Source organism: Eurosta solidaginis, chromosome 1, assembly GCF_040869045.1.
Source record: "Eurosta solidaginis isolate ZX-2024a chromosome 1, ASM4086904v1, whole genome shotgun sequence".
NCBI lineage: Eukaryota > Metazoa > Arthropoda > Insecta > Diptera > Tephritidae > Eurosta > Eurosta solidaginis.
This window is the reverse complement of record NC_090319.1, coordinates 326,717,204-326,738,302: the sequence shown is the minus strand read 5'-3', so window position 1 is coordinate 326,738,302 and position 21,099 is coordinate 326,717,204. Positions and strand designations below refer to the sequence as shown.

The 21,099-nt window shown below is 36.9% G+C and overlaps 1 protein-coding gene across 1 annotated transcript in view; it reads right to left on the bottom strand.

Moving 5' to 3' along the window:
* The window catches only part of LOC137240877 (aminopeptidase N), a 309,531-nt gene that overhangs the window by 215,242 nt on the left and 73,190 nt on the right, over positions 1–21,099 (bottom strand). Inside the window, 1 exon segment of the mRNA XM_067767799.1 lies at positions 14,982–15,017. Within this exon segment, the coding sequence (XP_067623900.1) occupies positions 14,982–15,017 (36 nt within the window).

Sequence of the window (21,099 nt, the reverse complement as noted above, 5' to 3'; positions counted from 1 at the left end):
ATCATAAAAACCGATGATAACAAATGGATAAAATGCCGATAGCAAATTTGTAAGATACAGACAAAGTTATTAACCTTTCAATATCAAATCGATAACTTTTTGGAAATAAATCGAAAACTTTTCAATACAAAAACGAAAACTTTTTGATAACATATCGATAACTTTGCGATAGCAAAGCGATAACTGTGGAATAACAAATTAACGACTCGCCGACTACGAGTTAGTTAAACGTCGATAACGAATCGATAACTTTTCGATACAAGAACCGATAAATTTTTGATAACACTTCTACAACTTTTTGATTAAAAACCTATAAATTTTCGATAAGAAATCGATAACTCTTCTATTAAAATCGATAACTCATTAATAAGCTTTGTTAGCTATGTGGTTTTGACTTCTATTATTTTCTTTCCTTCCTTTTCCTTTGCTTCCGTTTACCCTCATTTGAGGTATTTAAAACATTTCACTTAAACTAGGTACTTTACCAGAGAATTTTAAATAATTTATCGGTCAATCGGACACACTTTAAACCTGTACAATCCGGTGACAATGCAACACGGAAGAAACTGGGAGATATATGAAACCCCAAAGCAATATTTCAACTAAATTCTGAATCTTGCATTGGATTTTGAAATAACTGATTGAGGACCTGAGTAGAACATGAATGTACATATATTGGAATTCGACGGTAGAATATTAAACGAACAGACAAACACTATTTCTGACAAAATATTTGAAACTTGTTTACAAAAAACAAAGTAGTCACACAGGTACAACAGACGAACACGCATCAACAAATAAACACAAAACAATAAATCAACCAAATCAACAAACACACAAAAAAAGCCAAATGACTAAAGTTACTGATTTCTACCTTCCTGAGCTAACCATACAAGTTAATCAGTGAAAAACCAACCCCGTGTCTCAAGCAATACGTAACACACATACACGCATATATATACATACCTAAGCATTCAATTTGACTATACCTGAGTGCTGAGGCACAACGCACTATAAATATAAGACAAACGACAACAACAGATTAAAACTAAAATCGACACTGATGATGGTGCAACCCCGAAAATTGGTTTATCTCCAAACCAAATTTGAGAAGAGACTACGGGAAATCATTCCAATATACTTCAATTAACCACTCTGTCGGGAAATCAACACCACAAAACGAATCAGAACATGAAGCTCAAACCATAGTGCAGAACCCGGCCATAAAAGACAATTCGAAGTACCGGTTATCGATAGTCGCTTTGATACAGCACGAGATGGAATCGCTTGAGAGCTGACACGTCAACTGTACGTTAGAATTGTTTGTGATGGAACTAATATGTATTGGCCAAAAGCCAAAAACAATGACTGTAAGTGAGCTGGCTGACTTTCCTGCATGATAATTAATTTCTTCTAATATTTTCTGAGTTTATCAGTATAAAGGAATCGAGATAGATATAGACTTCCATATACCAAATCATCAGTGTCGAAAAAAAATTTGATTGAGCCATGTCCGTCCGTCCGTCTGTCCGTTAACACGATAACTTGAGTAAATATTGAGATATCTTCACCAAATTTGGTACACTAGCTTATCTGGCCCAGAATATATTGGTAATGAAAAACAAAAAAAACAAAAAACCTAATTATGTAGTAAATAATCCACCTAAGATGTTGAAATGTTGGCGTGTGGACTGCTATTGAGACTCTTGATAAAAATAAAAAAATAAAAATTTAAATGGGCGCGGCACCGCCCACTTGTGATAAAATCAATTTTACAAATATTATTAATCATAAATCAAAAATCGTTTAACCTATGGTAACAAAATTCGGCGGAGAGGTTGCATTTACTATAAGGAATGCTTTGAAGAAAACTTAACGAAATCGGTTAAGGACCACGCCCACTTTTATATAAAAGATTTTTAAAAGGGTCGTGGACGAATAAAATAAGCCATATATTTGCAAAAAAGGGCTTTATATCAATGGTATTTCATTTCCCAAGTGGATTTATAACAATAAATAGAAAAATTTCAAATTTAAAAAATGGGCGTGGCACCGCCCCTTTTATGACTAAGCAATTTTCTGTTTCGGGAGCCATAACTGGAAGAAAAATTAACAGATCGTAATAAAATTGGGTACACAGATTTTCCCTATGGCAGGAAATATTTCTAGAAAGAATGGACGATATCGGTTAAAGACCACGCCCACTTATTTTGTAAAAGAATTTTAAAAGGGTCGTAGACGAAAATAATAAGCTATATCTTTGGGAAAAAGAGTCAATAGAATTTTACTTTTTAAATTGAATTATAACATTAAATTGGACAACACTAAAAAATTTTGAAAATGGGTGTGGCACTGCCCCTTTTATGACTAAGCAATTTTCTATGTTTCGGGAGCCATAACTCGAAGAAAAATTAACGGATAGTAATAAAATTGGGTACACAAATTTTTCCTATAACAGAAAGTATTTCCAGTAAAAATGGACGGGATCGGTTAAAGACCACGGCAACTTAGATAAAAAACAAGTTTAAAAGGGTCGTAGACTAGAATAATAAGTTATAATTTAGCAAAAAAAAAAATTGTTTTGAATCAATGATATTTCACTTATCAAGTTTTATTGTAAGAGGAAATGGGGAGAATTTTTTTTAAACGGGCGGTGCCACGTGTTATCTGAAATGAAATGTGCAATTGAAGCTCAAGCTGAGTATATAATGTTCGGTTACACGCGAACTTAGACACCCTTACTTGTTTTAACTTAACTTAAATAATCAAAATACCCATTTTACCCGAAATATAGCGCATTCGTACAATATAATGACACCTTTTAAAGGTTATATTAACTTTGGAGTCAACATGCATAGTTCGCCATTATATAATAATAAAAAAAATGTATGTAAGGCGCGATAGCCTCCGAAGAGCTTTTAGGCCGAGTTTCTCTTCCAATTTGATTCGTGCTCTTTTAAGTTTTTCCTAGAAAATGGAGGGGCGGGACCTACATGTTTTACGCCGACACCAAACGGCACCTGCGAGGCTCTTAGGTTTTTTTTTTTTTCATGACAGAAATATATTCCGAATGCTTGCCAAACACTGCCAAGGGCGCCACCGCTTAGAAACATTTTCTTATAATTGAGAAAACTTGTTTCTAAAATTCTGATGATGCTTTGACGCGGGACGCGAACCCAAGATCTTCGGTGTGTTAGGCGGAGCACGCTACTACCAGACCGCAGCGGCCGCCAGACATTTCAATTGAAAGTTGAAACATTGCCATGATTATCAGACGAATATTTTCACTTGAAACGTTCTCGTATGATAATCGAATTATAGTTGGAAAGAAATCACACTTATCTCTGATAGAACTTAAAATACTATGTCCACAATAATTTGCACTTGCCTGTACCTACTTCTTTTTAATCCTTATTTTGCACACACGAAGCAACATAATAAACTGGTTTTCATTTATGTATACAGAAAACTTAATTTAAGTTTTTTATCGCTGATTTTAATAAAACCGCAAAAAGGACAAAATAAAAAATTACAATTGCCTTTCGTGACTTTCTGCTGAAATGTGACCCAGACAAAAATACTCCAATGCTTGCAAAAAAAAAAAAAAAACATAAAACAAAACAACAAAACGAAAACGACAAAGGAGCATCCTTGAAAGACAACATCAAAAGAGCTTAGCAACTGACGCGCCTTTACGAGTTAAAAGCGGTCTCAAATGAATTTCATTGCTTGTGATGACATCACTCGTCTGCAATGCGCTGCTAAATACACCGGAGAATATCAGCAACTGAACTGCATCCACGACTTTGCAAATATGTGCTGAGTTTTGCCAAAAAAAACTGAGACTACGAAACCATTAATTAAAATGTGAGACAGATGGAGTGCGGCAAGCAAAAAGAAACTGCAAAGTGAAATGAAGACGACCATTCCTCGAAAGGCACACAAAGTCAAACCGCGCAAATTAAAAAAAAATTTTAATAAATAAATTTAGTCCGATTTTGAGCTGCACAAAAAGTTGAGGAAACCAATTGTAGCTTGCTAATTTCGGCATACAATTTTGATATGCATCTTCTTATATACATATCATGCATGGGCATACTGCATTCTGCGGCAGTGTATGCTACGGAAGTGTGATTTGAATATAAATTTTACAAATTTCGGTATATATTGCATCCCTTTGCAAATACTGATATTTTAATTGGCAGTTGTTGAACATTACTAGTACAAGGGTAGTGTTAGTAAATTTGTTATGTAATGCAATACGATTTTGCATTACATTTAGCTGGTAATGTAACGGAATTGCTTTATTTTTCAAAAACTGGTGGGCCACGTAATTTTTCTCAGAGAGCCCAGTACCATTTTGCGAGTAATGCAAATCACGGTCCATTACTAATTCTCTAGCAATTCAAATCAAATTACATTGCCAATACAAATTGATTTTTAAAGCAAAGTTTGTTGCTCATCTATGACAGCTACGTAAAAAAAAAACCTCGAGAATATTCGCATTTGTTTATGTTTCCATTTAAGTGTCCACAAGCAATTGCAATTTCCTTTAATAATATTTTGTGTTTTATGTTTTTGAATGCGCCAAATTTGCTACAATTGCTTCTTCAATGTATTTTAGTTGTTAATTTTGCCGTGAACATGACATCATTTTTCGCTTTCCTTAGTTACTGTGGCGCTGCAGCACAAAAGTGCAGTATTCGACATTGTATACAAATATGTCACACATTGTGCTGGTGACCTAAAAACCCAACTGACAGCTGTCATACGAATACGATTTAATTTCTATACTTGGGTATGAGTGAAAATAATAAATTAATCGATGGTCAAGTACACAATAAAATAAATCCATGAATATCTAAGTTTGTTCCTCTGTGTAATTGGTTAAGCAGCTCACGGCCCATTTACTAATGGAATTTGAACTCATATCGCAGATAACGGCACACATACTTCATGCTATCTGATTTGCGAATAAATAATTTCCCAACAATTCAACGACCAACAAATGTATCCCAAAAAACTCATACCTTATCCTAGCAAAGACGATATGTACTAGAAATGCTCAGCCCTCTCATTTCCCTGCAGGTTTCAGCCTCTCCATCTATTCTCGGAAATATACCAAATGTTCTTCAGATATGTGAAAGCTTCTACTTGAATGATAGATGCATATTTTTCAGGAACAATGTAAAGTTCCTTCCCATTGTCTTCAATAAATAGTCATTCACAAAACTTCCGGGATTCGTGAGAACGGCCTAAGTATTGGGGTTAAACCAACATTACGCTTCAGGAAAATCAATCTTCTTAGTAAAGGCAAGCGGCGTGGAATGATGGTATATTATACATACCATATACTTAGCCACATCCGCCTCCCATGTCCATGACAATATGCTCTTTTTAATCTTGCCGGGGCGTGAAGGCCCTTCGGCCCTATGAAAACAAAGAAATTGAAATACAAAACAATTTTGTGCAAGTGAAATTGTGAACAAATATCGTTTTTGTTACTACAACATCTAACGAGGTTTCTTAGCTTAGCTCCACATGTGTAAAGTGGATGACCTCAAAAGGTATACGTGGTTCAGTTAAAATATTTACAGTAGAACTAATACCTAAAGGTTTTAGTACGCAACTTTTAAACTCAAATTTTGTATTTTATAGGAAAGAAAGTAAAAAAAGCTAACTTTTCTGACTGAATAGATTTTTTAAGAGCAACTACAAACCCAGCGGGTTAGGGGGCTTAGAATATATCCGTGGCAGGTTTGCCTGTTGTAAAATGCCGAAATGATTCCAGAGTTGTGTAGCGCAACCCTCTCAGTGCAATTTAAAACTGCTCTAACCTAGTTGTTAACCTCACATCTTTCTTTAGCAGCCTAGGCTCTGGTGACCACAAGTTCCTCATGGAATTAGGTGGGGGGGGGGGGGGGGGGGGGGGGGGGGGGGCGGGATGGCCTAGAAGAAGGAACATGGAAGGGCCTTCGGGGAGTTTCTTTACCGCCACAACAATAACAACAAAACTACCTACCACTTTGCTTGAGGTATTCGGATAGATACCATTAAGGGTCTAACAAAGTGCACTCAAGTAGGTTAATTCATTAGCATCTTACCAAAATAACAGTACGGGAAATGTAGCTTTGCTTTTATAAACTGGAGCAAAATGTTGGAGGTGGGGACATGTTGTCGTAACCACACAAATTCTCCCGGCAAATTAAAGAATGGTTAAGGATATGGGTAGACCTTTACGGCTTTTAAATCCGGTACGCTCCGCTACTAACACCTTCTGATACTAGCCAGATTGCCGCTTGAACTATTTGTTTGATCACTGAATCCGACAGTTCTTTGAGTTTCAGCCATCTTTTATGACATATATTGACTAAGCTAAGCTTACGCGGTTTATCTAAGGGCTCTTTCACAATAGTCTATTTTCTGCGCGACTATTCCATTTTCGTTGTGCAATCATAATATTTATAAATTTTTTTTAATTTTTGAGTATAAGCTAGGACCCTCCTCTCAAAAGAATATACGGATATATAACCCGTTTGCATCATCTTTAGTCAATCACTTAACGATAAGATATTGTATTCTCTATCTTAACTGAAGCATTGAATGTCCGTAAGCCTAAAATGTAAACAAACGTCATCTGTTTTGCTAGTCTTCGTGTATTCACAATGAAATCTTACAATTTGCTCTACACAATATTCGCATTTATCGATTTAACTGGGGGTTTGACACCCAGTGTTGGTGAAAACGAATATGTCAAACGAAGCTATTTAAAGGATTGCTGTCACCCAGTCGAATTCTAACATAATCAGATACGTTGAAAACGGCCCAAAGATTCCCCCGTAAGATTAATACGAGATACATGACTACAATATTCAGACGCTTAAAGTTATACAGGAAAAATATTTACTTTTCTCTGATCTCTAACGCTTTAAAATTTCAAAATATTTCTTAAAATCAATCAAACTTCAAATCCAAACTGCATAAGAAGAGAAGTCTAACTATGAAAATAAGATAAAATAACAAGCAGCAAAATATTATGGAACTAATTTAGACTATCAAGAAATTAGTCAAAATAAACAAAAGTTACGTCTGAACTTGGCGACATATTCTCGGGCAGTATCATCATCCCCTGCGGAATCGACTGATGGGATACGGCCAGCAAATATGTGAGGCATATACTTCTCAGTAAACGAGAAGACGGATGCCTAGGCCATTAGCGTGAGAGTAGCCATGGAGCTGACTTAGCGCAACCGAAAAAATTCTAAACTCGGTCCTAGATACGGGGATTTACGCGGCCAGTGGGAGGTTAGGTTTTAGTGGGAAGCCCTTCATCGAAGAAAAATGAAAAATTGTAAACGATGCTACAGTGCCATATCAAAATAAAAATTTCTTATCGCCTAGCATAGCTTACAAGGTGCACTCTGCCGTCAGCCTCATAGTATTCAGATTATATTTATTGCTATTCAACTATTTTGAAAATATAGCTAGAATATATTTTCCAATAGCCAAAACTTTACGTTTTTAGCACTCCTACCACATATTCCTCAATTAAATAGTGGTAGTATGCCATAAGCTGTTCCACAGTTATGTAATGTAACAATTCCAATTTTAGAGGAGCTACACCCAATTTCGGACTTTACGTTCAAAGCTTGAATAGGACGAATAAGCTGTATCAACTTAATGGGGAGCTGGATTCATATCTAAGTTTCAGATAGAAATTTTTACTGGATTTATTATACCCCTTATTCCAATTGCTGCCACTTCCCACCTTTCCTGAACTTCACTACATAGGCATATACTAGATTTCACTTTGCAGCTTATACAAATACCAGATGCAGTCCACGGTATATCGAATGAATCCCATATGCCCTGAACAATTATATTTCCTTCAAATCAGTCAAACATTGCATCCAAAAGAAAACTGAAAGATTTTTTCGTATAGCGTATATACTTAGATATAGCCAAAATTAAAGATATTTCTAAGATAACATTTCTATATTATTTGCAACATACCTCACAGGCAGCAACAACAACTCAGCAGTATTTTATTGGTATTTAAAATAATTTTAGAGTTTCTTTATTTTAGTGTTAATTTTACGGTTATTACTTGTATGATGTTTTATTGTTACAACAACAATACGTACAATATTGAAAATTACAATTTTATGTTCTTGCTTACATTCACTTAACCCCACGTGCTGCAGATTGATTTTTATTGGTTGTAATATTTCATGATTATTTGAATACTACATTTGTATTCAAAATTGAAGATGCTCATTTCAGTACCGGTTCTATAATATAACAAGTAAGGAAGGCAAAGTTCGGGTGTAACCGAACATTACATACTCAGTTGAGAGCTGTGGAGACAAAGTAAGGGAAAATCACCATGTTGTAAAAAGAACCTAGGGTAACCCTGGAATGTGTTTGTATGACATGTGTATCAAATGGAAGGTATTAAAGACTATTTTAAGAGGAAGTGGGCCATAGTTCTATAGATGGACGCCATTGAGGGATATCGCCATAAAGGTGGACCAGGCCTGACTCTAGAATTTGTTTGTACGATATGGGTATCAAATGAAAGGTGTTAATGAGTATTTTAAAAGGGAGTGGGCCTTAGTTCTATAGGTGGACGCCTTTTCGGAATATCGTTATAAAAGTGAACCAGGGTTGACTCTGGAATGCTTTTGTACAATATGGGTATCAAATGAAAGGTGTTAATGAGTATTTTAAAAGGGCGTGGGCCTTAGTTATATAGGTGGACGCCTTTTCGAGATATCGCCATAAAAGTGGACCAGGGGTGACTCTAGAATTTGTTTGTACAATATGGGTATCAAATGAAAGGTGTTAATGAGTATTTTAAAATGGCGTGGGCCTTAGTTCTATAGGTGGACGCCTTTTCGAGATACCGCCATAAAGGTGGGCCAGGGGTGACTCTAGAATTTGTTTGTACGATATGGGTATCAAATGAAAGGTATTAATGAGGGTTTAAAAGGGAGTGGCCCTTAGTTGTATTTGTGAAGGCGTTTTCGAGATATCGACCAGAATGTGGACCAGGGTGATCCAAAACTTCATCTGTCGGGTACCGCTAATTTATTTATATATGTAATACAACGACCAGTATTCCTTCCACGATTCCAAGGGCTTTTGATTTCGCCCTGCAAAACTTTTTCATTTTCTTCTACTTAATATGGTAGGTGTGACACCCATTTTACCAAGTTTTTTTCTAAAGTTATATTTTGCGTCAATAGAACAATACAATTACTATGTCTCATCCCTTTTTTCGTATTTGGTATACAATTATGGCATTTTTTTCATTTTTCGTAATTTTCGATATCGAAAAAGTGGGCGTGGTCATAGTCGGATTTCGGCCATTTTTTACACCAATACAAAGTGAGTTCAGATAAGTACGTGAACTGAGTTTAGTAAAGATATATCGATTTTTGCTCAAGTTATCGTGTTAACGGCCGAGCGGAAGGACAGACGGTCGACTGTGTATAAAAACTGGGCGTGGCTTCAACCGATTTCGCCCTTTTTCACAGAAAACAGTTATCGACCTAGATCTAAGCCTCTACCAAATTTCACAAGGATTGGTAAATTTTTGTTCGACTTATGGCATTAAAAGTATCCTAGACAAATTAAATGAAAAAGGGCGGAGCCACGCCTATTTTTAAATTGTCTTTTATTTTTGTATTTTGTTGCACCATATCATTACAGGAGTTGAATGTTGACATAATTTACTTATATACTGTAAAGATATTAAATTTTTTGTTAAAATTTTACTTTAAAAAATTTTTTTTTAAAAGTGGGCGTGGTCCTTCTCCGATTCCGCTAATTTTTATTAAGCGTACATATAGTAATAAGAGTAACGTTCCTGCCAAATTTCATCATGATATCTTCAACGACTGCCAAATTACAGCTTGCAAACATTTTAAATTACCTTCTTTTAAAAGTGGGCGGTGCCACGCCCATTGTCCAAAATTTTACTAATTTTCGATTCTGCGTCATAAATTCAACTCACCTACCAAATTTCATCACTTTATCTGTCTTTGGTAATGAATTATTGCACTTTTTCGGTTTTTCGTTCATTTTAAATAGCGATCTGAGATGTGTGCTCAGGAACCTACATACATAATTTCATGAAGATACCTCAAAATTTACTCAAGTTATCGTGTTAACGGACGGACGAACGGACGGACGGACATGGCTCAATCAAATTTTTTTTTCGATCCTGATGATTTTGATATATGGAAGTCTATATCTATCTCGATTCGTTTATACCTGTACAACCAACCGTTATGCAATCAAACTTAGTATACTCTGTGAGCTCTGCTCAACTGAGTATAAAAAGAGGTCTGCAACTTTAACATGAGAGGGTTACCAATTGGCACCACATAGACTATGGTGGCAGAACTTTGATGAGTTTAGTGGAATGAAAAAGCGGACGACCCTTGAAGCTTACTCCGTAGATGGCCCAGTTGTATTGGGCGATACTAAGAGAAGACGAGAGGTGCACATGATCGACCAAGCGGGAAAGGCGCAAGCAGGGAGTGTAAAGTGTCGAATATTATATGTAAGTTTTACAACCTTAGATTAACAAAGTTGCTTCTATCATTAAAAAGGGAGGACGGTAGACTAATGATGCGTATTCTCTCTCGATACTGCCTTCTGGCATCACATGCCTTTAAATTAGGCTTGGTTAGTGATAGCAAATGTAGGAAGTGCGGGAGGTGGAAACGATCGAGCACGTTTTGTGCTCATGACCTGTGCTTTCCAGACTAACACTTCAGCTATTAGAAGCTATACAGCTATACAGATCTAGAAGTAGCAAGTGGCATAAGTCCTAGAAAGCTTCGAAGAACTTCTGGTAACACTACGGACTCGTTCAGTTTACGTGAGGTCCTCATGGACCGGCGAGTCCAACCTAACCTAGCTTAGAGGAATCCATGCATGTGCACTTTGAGTAAATTATTTGAACTTTGTACACGGTTGCGTTCGGAGTAATTTGGGAGTATTTTTTTTACTGTTATGGAATAATTTTGGAACCATTTGGGGATTGTTCTCGAGATTGTTTCAGGAATATTTTAAAACTATTTTCGGGCACATTGTATTATTTCGGAGTTTTTTGCGGATGGTTTCAGCATCTTACAGTTACAGAGATAATTTCAAGACAGAAATTAATTCTGGACCATTTACGGATCACGGATTGAAATTATCTTCGGTATAATTCCAGGACTACTTTGGGATCATTTCTGGTTTACGGGATTTTTGATAACATTTCGAGTCTCTTCGGCATCGTATCAGGACCAATCCAGGATCATTTTGGAACTTTTTGGGAAAATTTCGAAGTTTACTGGTCTCTTTCTAGATTGTTTCATGATGATTTTTAGATCATTTTGAAACTGCTTCAGGGCTATTTTCGGAATCATTTAAGCACTGCTTGGAGATCATAAAAAGGCTTTTTTCGGTAAATTTACTGGTACTCTTTTTTATTTTATGCGTTAGCATAATTTTTAGAATTTGAATAGGTTTTTTTTTTTTTTTTTGAGGCGTGTTCACACATTGCCATTTTTTGGATTCTTATTAAGACGTGGGTTCCGAGATACCAAATGTTTTTGAGTTCTCATTATTCAAGAAAATACACGAACAGATCAGACTGTGGAGTTAAAAATATTCAAGAAACTAATGACAATTGCTCCTCCAGGGCAATTGAATTGCTAAATACTGACACACTACCGTCGATCTTGAAAGGATGAAGAGAGTGATAGTAAGTACATCTTCTGCATCGCAATATGGCGTTATAGTTAGTCGACCCGTTTCCACCAGTTCAACCTACCTCTTCACGCAACTCTATCCATTTTTCTCAATGTGTATTATCTTACTCAACTTCACTTCAATGACCTCCGATTGGTTAATAAAGGGTAAGTTAAAACAAATAAAATTCATAATGCTCTTGGGCTTTTCAAACGAACTTACATTTTATTCTCTTAAAAAATGTGGGATCACCTAAACCTCATTAAATCTTAACTAATTCTCTAACTTAATTAATATGACACATAACCAAGCCCTTGACAACTAAACTAACAAAATTATTGTATGAACTCAACCCACGTTAGTTTACACAATATTATTATGTTACAAATTAAAACGAAATTGTTAAATTAATTGAAAGAAAATATAAAATTTGTATTGATAATTTAACGAACAAGTTCTCAAGCGAAGCAACAACCAAAACAGAACATAAAAATTATGTAATAAAATATAGAATTAAATGCACAAATTGACATAAAAGTGCGGAAGAGAGACAGCTGAGACGCGACAATGCTATGCTTTTGGTAAGACTATCTAATCGACCGCCCAGAGTGCATTCACTGCACTTCAAAGCACTGACAGTAACAACAAAACAGGCTGCGCTACAAAATGTGGGCGCTATGGCTTAAGGCAGGGCATACGTGCACCTAAAGTTAAAAATTGTCTCACATCCATTTCACTGTTTCCCCTTTTGACGTTGAAAGCTGTTGATGCAGTCAAGGTGGCAGTAAAAAAGATAGATAATTAATAATAGATAAATTGGTTATAGATGAAGCGGAAATAAGTGATTTTGTTTCGTTTGACAGGAAATTCAGTTTATGTCGATTGGGGTAATTTACAGGTTGAGTGTTACAAGGAGAATGGAATTCGCAAGACTCAGATCCATTTTCATCTCTAAAAGCAAAATAACCTGGGTTTGGAAACGTTGACGTCGAACTAATAAAGTAGATTTCATTGAGATTGGACAAGAATTGTTGAGATTCGTACTCATTTGAAAAAATTTACCAGGATGACTAAATGATAAGCAATAGAACGACTCACTTATCACCATTTAGCTTTTAAATTTCATATTTTATACAAGAATCGGAGGGTGGCTCATGCGGTAAAATGGATATTTCAAAATTCACACTGACAGCTAAAAATTTAAAAAGGAACTGGGACTGGGAAATTCCGAAACGATTCGTGTTTTTTTCTGGTAATAGTATGTGTGTTATTTACGTAACTTCCTGCCTTAAGATAGTTTTCGTGAAAATTCTGAAATAGGGTTTTTTCCGAATAGTTAAGGTAGGTAGAAGTCAGTAAATGGTTTGACTTATTTTATGTACTTATTGGTCCTTCTCATTTGTTTGCTTATTTGCTGGGTGGGTGCTTTAATTTATTAAAATATTTTTACACTCATCTGAGCAAAGCTCAAAAATTCAATCAGCCATGTCCGTCCGTCGGTCTCTCTGTGGACACGATAACTTTAGTAAATTTTGTGGTATCTTATTAAAATTTCATCCCACACCTGCCCAAATTTCAAGTATAGATAGAAATTTCAACCCCTATTTTAATTTTTAAGTCATAAGGTGGGGTTTCCTTCAAGAGGAGACTGGAGGGACGAAGGTGTGCACAGAAAGGACGCAATTTCGACGATCCAAATTGGAAATAAAGCGATATGGATGGGTTTGATGGTGAATGGGGAACGCCACTGTTAGCAGCTGTAATTTCGAAATTGTAAAAGACTTCGTTTATTTGGGAAGCAGCATTAACACAAACAACAACATCAGCTCTGTAATCCAGCGAAGAATCACCCTTGCCAATAAATGCTACTTTGGACTAGGTAGGCAATTGAAAAGTAAAGTTCTCTCTCGGCAAAGGAAAATCATGCTCTACAAGTCGCATTATGGCACATAAGGATGGACCATGACGAGAGAAAAATTATTCGAAAGATTCACGGAACACTACGCGTTGGCTGTAGCCAACTGAACTGTAAGAGCTTTACGCAACATCAACGTTGTCCAGCGAACTAAAACGCAGAGGCTATAATGGCTAGGCGACGTTATGCGGATGATATTCCGGCTAAAAAAGTAGTTTTATCGAAACCAGAAGAAGAGGGAGGCGCCCAAACAATTGGTGCCAATTAAGAAGTAAGTAAAATTTCACTGTCTTTTCGTCTTCCAACTCGGCTAGTATCATCTAAACGCAAGCTCTACGCTTCTCTCATTATATGTAGAGAAATCACGAAGTAGTCAAGCAGCACTCAAGGCGCTTAACTCGCCCATCACTTCGTCTAAGGCTGCAGCTGCAAGAGGAGACTTCATGCCGTCATTAACTTCGCAAACATCACGCTTATATGGGGCCCTGGCCACAAGAACATTGAGGCCAACGAGAAGGAAGACGCCCTTCACATCAATCAACGGGACACTATTCGCTTGGCCTGCATACTGAGAGATGGGGATCCCTTTTAATAGCAGAAGATGCTGAGAGGAGGGCAGAAAAGAAACCGTCAGGCACTACTTAGCTGAGCGAATGCCCAGTAGCTGTAGCACACACTGAGTTTCAAACTGCGGGCTATGTCATATACTGTCGGAACTGCATAAAAGTTATCAGCAGGCTCATTGAGCGAAGCAAATGGTTTGAAAGGAACATCGACTAGCACTACTACAAACAGCAGCAATAGTTGCATCAAAATGGCATTCCGCTACTTAGGCTCATGTCCCAATCGTCACAAGCTTACGAGTTCCTACTTTTTCTATGTCATATATACAAGTTACCCTAAGGCAAATATGCATATTGGTTTCTTGGTTAGTCCCACCTGTCGCTCCTAGAAAATCGTTATTTTTCATGTAAATTATACAACTAAGTTTTATATTTCATAAACTTTATAAGAAATGGGTAATCTTTTTTCAAGACTCCTATAACCACTACACAAATTTCAGTTTGTATTCACAAAGTTTCAATTCATATTCAGAAAATTACAATTGATAATCAGAAAGCCGCAATTCATATTCATGTGAATTCGAACTTTCTGAATATAGACTGAAAAATGTGTAGTTAAAGAGAAATTTCATAAAGTATTAGTCAAATTCGAGTCAAAATGTCCCACCCGTCACTATGGAATACCCCATACATTTTCATCCGTTTAGGAGATAATATTTTCTTATATATGTACTTAAAACATTTAAAATTACCTGGACTTTCCACTCCCATTATTGCATCTGAATCTTCTATAACGCAATACGAGAGTTAGTAAAAGTACAGACATGAAAAATGTAAATAGAGGTTATTAGATTAGTAGACATTTTGATTATTAAAAAATTTCATTAAAATCTTACAATGCATGCATTTTTAACACTAATATAAATACATACACAAATACAATCATAGAATATTGTCACTTTTCTTCTTCACAAGCTTTGGTAAAACAAAAACTGCACCTTTGACTTCAGATGCGCTCTATTTAAAAATAAATATTACACATGCATGCATTTTTTTTTCTGCTTGAGTAATGATAGATAAATGATCATTTGTCTTCGAAACGACACCAAAAACAAACGGGTAACAGCGAGCGACAAGGTAACAACAGCAAAACGAAAGTAAGCAATTAAACATAACATGATGATCAACATATTGCAGCAACAATTGCACGTTACATGCACATACAGATATATGTATATACATGAGTAAACCATAAAGCACAAGTGCCAAATATTGTAGCGTCAACGCGCCACACAAAGCCTACACCGCATTGCTACTGTGCGGGGTTTCGCCCTGGTCATTCGTCAAAAAGGCATTTGAAAAGATTTGACTTTGTGATATTTGTTTAAAAATAAATTTTGAGAAAATAAGCAAACAAAAACCAAAAATAACAAGTAAGGAAGGCTAAGTTCGGGTGTAACCGAACATTACATACTCAGTTGAGAGCTATGGAGACAAAATAAGGAAAATCACCATGTAGGAAAATGAACCTAGGATAACCTTGGAATGTGGTTGTATGACATGTGTATCAAATGGAAGGTATTAAAGAGTATTTTAAGAGAGAGTAGGCCATAGTTCTATGGATGGACGCCATTTAGGAATATCGCCATAAAGGTGGACCAGGGCTGACTCTAGAATTTGTTTGTACGATATGGGTATCAAATGAAAGGTGTTACTGAGCATTTTAAGAGGGAGTGGGCCTTAGGTCTATCGGTGGACGCCCTTTCGAGATATCGCCATTAAGGTGGACCAGGGGTGACTCTAGAATGTGTTTGTACGATATGGGTATCAAATGAAAGGTGGTAATGAGTATTTTAAAAGGGAATGGGCTTTAGTTCTATAGGTGAACGTCTTTTCGAGAAATCGCCATAAAGGTGGACCAGGGGTGACTCTAGAATATGTTTGTACGATATGGGTATCAAAGGAAAGCTGTTAATGAGTATTTTGAAAAGGAGTGATCCTTAGTCCATAGGTGGCCGCCGTTTCGAGATATCGCCATAAAGGTGGACCAGGGGTGTCTCTAGAATGTGTTTGTACGATATGGGAATCAAATGAAAGGTGTTACTGAGCATTTTAAGAGGGAGTGGGTATTAGGTCTATAGGTGGACGCCTTTTCGAGATATTGCCATTAGGGTGGGCCAGGGGTGACTCTAGAATGTTTGTACGATATGGGTATAAAACGAAAAGTGTTACTGAGCATTTTAAGAGGGAGTGGGCAATAGGTCTATAGGTGGACGCCTTTTCGAAATGTCGCCATTAGGGTGGGCCAGGGGTGACTCTAGAATGTGTTTGTATGATATGGGTATCAAATGAAAGATGGTAATGAGTATCTTAAAAGGGAGTAATCCTTAGTTCTATAGGTGGACGCCTTTTCGATATATCGCCATAAAGGTGGACCAAGGGTGACTCTAGAATGTTTGTACGATATGGGTATCAAACGAAAGGTGTTACTGAGCATTTTAAGAGGGAGTGGGCATTAGGTCTATAAGTGGACGCCTTTTCGAGATATCGTCATTAGGGTGGGCCAGGGGTGACTCTAGAATGTGTTTGTACGATATGGGTATCAAACGAAAGGTGTTACTGAGCATTTTAAGAGGGAGTGGGCATTAGGTCTATAGGTGGACGTCTTTTCGAGATATCGCCATTAGTGTGGGCCAGGGGTGACTCTATAATGTTTGTGCGATATGGGTATCAAACGAAAGGTGTTACTGAGCATTTTAAGAGGGAGTGGGCATTAGGTCTATTTGTGGACGCCTTTTCGAGATATCGCCATTAGGGTGGGCCAGGGGTGACTCTAGAATTTGTTTGTACGATATGGGTATCAAATGAAAGGTGGTAATGAGTATTTTAAAAGGGAGTAATCCTTAGTTCTATATGTGGACGCCTTTTCGAGATATCGCCATAAAGGTGGACCAAGGGTGACTCTAGAATGTTTGTACGATATGGGTATCAAACGAAAGGTGTTACTGAGCATTTTAAGAGGGAGTGGGCATTAGGTCTATAGGTGGACGCCTTTTCGAGATATCGCCATAAAGGTGGACCAAGGGTGACTCTAGAATGTTTGTACGATATGGGTATCAAACGAAAGGTGTGACTGAGCATTTTAAGAGGGAGTGGGCATTAGGTCTATAGGTGGACGCCTTTTCGAGATATCGCCATTAGGGTGGGCCAGGGGGACTCTAGAATGTTTGTACGATATGGGTATCAAACGAAATGTGTTACTGAGCATTTTAAGAGGGAGTGGGCATTAGGTCTATAGGTGGCCTTTTCGAGACATCGCAAATAGGGTGGGCCAGGGGTGACTCTAGAATGTTTGTACGATATGGGTATCAAACGAAAGGTGTTACTGAGAATTTTAAGAGGGAGTGGACATTAGGTCTATAGGTGGACGCCTTTTCGAGATATCGCCATTAGGGTGGGCCAGAGGTGACTCTAGAATGTTTGTACGATATGGGTATCAAACGAAAGGTGTTACTGAGCATTTTAAGAGGGAGTGGGCATTAGATCTATAGGTGGACGCCTTTTCGAGATATCGCCATTAGGGTGGGCCAGGGGTGACTCTAGAATGTGTTTGTACGATATGGATATCAAATTAAAGGTATTAATGACGGTTTTAAAAGCGAGTGGCCCTTAGATGTATATGTGAAGGTGTTCTCGCGATATCGACCAAAATGTGGACCAGGTGATCCAGAAAATCATCTGTCGGGTACTGCTAATTTATTTATATATGCAATACCACTAACAGTATTCCTGCCAAGATTCCAAGGGCTGTTGATTTTGCCTTGTAGAACTTTTTCATTTTCTTCTACTTAATATGGTAGGTGTCACACCCATTTTACAAAATTTTTTCCAAAGTTATATTTTGCGTCAATAAACCAATCCAGTTACCATGTTTCATCCCTTTTTTCGTATTTGGTATAGAATTATGGCATTTTTTTCATTTTTCGTAATTTTCGATATCGATAAAGTGGGCGTGGTTATGGTCGGATTTCGGCTATTTTTTATACCGAGATAAAGTGAGTTCAGATAAGTAGGTGGGCTAAGTTTAGTAAAGATATATCGGTTTTTGCTCAAGTTATTGTGTTAATAGCCGAGCGGAAGGACAGACGGTGGACTGTGTATAAAAACTGGGCGTGGCTTCCACCGATTTCGGCCAGTTTCACAGAGAACAGTTACCGTCATAGAATCTATGTACCTACCAAATTTGAGAAGGATTGGTAAATTTTTGTTCGACTTATGGCATTAAAAGTATTCTAGACAAACTAAATGAAAATGGGCGGAGCCACGCCCATTTTGAAATTTTCTTTTATTTTTATATTTTGTTGCATCATATCATTACAGGAGTTGAATTTTGACTTAATTTACTTATGTTCTGTAAAGATATTAAATTTTTTGTTAAAATTTGAATTTAAAAATTTTTTTTTTAAAAAGTGGGCGTGTTCTTCAACCAATTTTGCTAATTTTTATTTAGCACATATATAGTAATAGTAGCAGCGTTCCTGCCAAATTTCATCATGATATCTTCAACGACTGCCAAATTACAGCTTGCAAAACTTTTAAATTACCTTCTTGTAAAAGTGGGCGGTGCCACGCCCATTGTCCAAAATCTTACTAATTTTCTATTCTGCGTCATAACGTCAACCCATCTGCCAAGTTTCATCGCTTTAATTGCCTTTGGCAATGAATTATCGCATTTTTTTGGTTTTTCGAAATTTTCATGAAATCAACTGAATTATGAGTCAACGGAAATTTCTGTAAATTTTTATCCATCGCAAATAGCTATTGCATGAACTTCGCACAAATTTTTGATTCTGAATTGACCCTTTCAACAGCGAAATCAAAAAAAATGTTCATCATACGTAAGCCTGTTCTGTTGACGATTATTGCTGTCACCCTAAAAATGCCAATTAAAACGGTTAAAATACAGCTTTCCGCCAATATTGCAATAACAGTAAAGGCTATAGTTATGACAGAGATTTATAGTATTCAAAGGGTTCCCAGCATAATTTATAGCTGATCCAACCAAATGGTAAGCTTCAACTACCCGTGGGGAATCCTCAGGAAGGGAGTGAATTGAATGACTAAGAAGGTTCAACGTGGTCGTATCAAATTGTTCTCGAGATGTTCCGGCCAGCATCTCAATGGTGCTATTTGCTGGATCAATAACTGGCAAACGACCATCAACATCGATAAATCTCCTAAAAACCTTCCCAGGCTTTGAAGAGATTTACAAGGTATAATCGAAACAGCTGTCGCCTTGTCCGTCCTGTGATGTCACGTTGTTTAAATTTTTCCCAAATTATTAAATAAATTATAAAATTAAGAAATTGCTTCAAATAAATGTTTTCATACATTTAGAAAAGCAATATGGGCAATCCCCGATTATTAAAATCATACTTCGCAGACTGGCTTTATCGCTACAAGAAAAAGAAGAAGAATCAATTTCTGTGGAACCATGATCTTACGAACAAAGTAGTGAACGCCGTGAGTACAAGCTTTTCAAAGTTGTAATTACCAATGAAAACAAGTCTCTTAACAGAAAAACGAGCTAAATTGATTGAGAATCTGTAATTTTTACAAAATATTCTAAACTTGAGACTAACAGCTTCTCTTCTGTTGAAATCACTAAACGTATTTGTTGACAAAAAACTCGAAATCATAATTCAATCAGTTTCACCGAATATTGTTTTCAAGAACAACCCAAGAACAACAACCCCGATTTGTAGATTTTACTAGCGTCACTTCTTTCGGTGTAGAATAAGATTAAATTTCAGAAGCAGATTAAATGGAAGGAACAAATAAGAGCCTACAACAACAAAAAATGCCTGTTGCACTTGGTGACTGTGTAGTGATGGGCCCGGTGTATCAAAGGGCCACCAATTACATTTATAGGGTCACAGACAACGAGTCGTTGCTCACATTAAATAAGCTTGAGGAGCATGCGATGTCAATTTTACCAGAAATTTCGACGATCTTGTAACCGACTTGATATATATGTATATATTACTTAAAATAACTCAAACAATTGTTGTAGTTCTCACGTTACTTAAGCAAATGTAAAATTCATACCAAATAATGTTAACACAATACGACTGTGACTGTGGTCCATTGAAAAATCACGTTTTCAAAGACAATTGTTCCCCGCCGTTGGTTAGGGGGCTTAGAATATACCCGCGGCAGGTATGCCTGTCGTAAGAGGCCACTAAAATACCGAATTGGTCCAAGGCGTTGTGCAGCGCAAAGAAAGGAAAAATTAGGGAAGTAGAAAGAAGAAGACACAAAAATAGTAAGACGATGATGGAGGGAGCGAGAGAGGGAGAAGAAGAGGTAGCTAGAGGGAGATGGAGACAGCGAGGGGATGGGAAAAGGGAAAGCGTAATGGGATGAGAGAGAGGGATCGCTCATCTTAACACGTGCCGGTAAACCAAAATTAGGGCAGAACAACGTCTGTATAATCTGCTTGTTTAAGATAACGAGGAAGTGCTGATCGAAACAAGAGATGTATAGAACTACTCAAGTGTGGAGACTCTCGCTCAGTCAGACTGCAGGCAAAGCAATGCGCTATACAATAGCAAATGTTATAACCAGGCACCCAAAATGTTTTTTTTTTAAATAAAGTGCCTATAGAAAAAATTATTTCTGGACGTTCATGACTCCGTAAATAAAAGTTAAATACAGCAAATCTCAATCGGATCAAACCATGATGAGAAAACAAGTGCAAGTTTACCATGGAAAAGTATAAGTGTATAAACTACAAGAGTTGGTTTTAGTTTTTCTATGATAAATTTCTAAAACTTTTAAATTACCATATATGTAGATTTCAAATCTAGA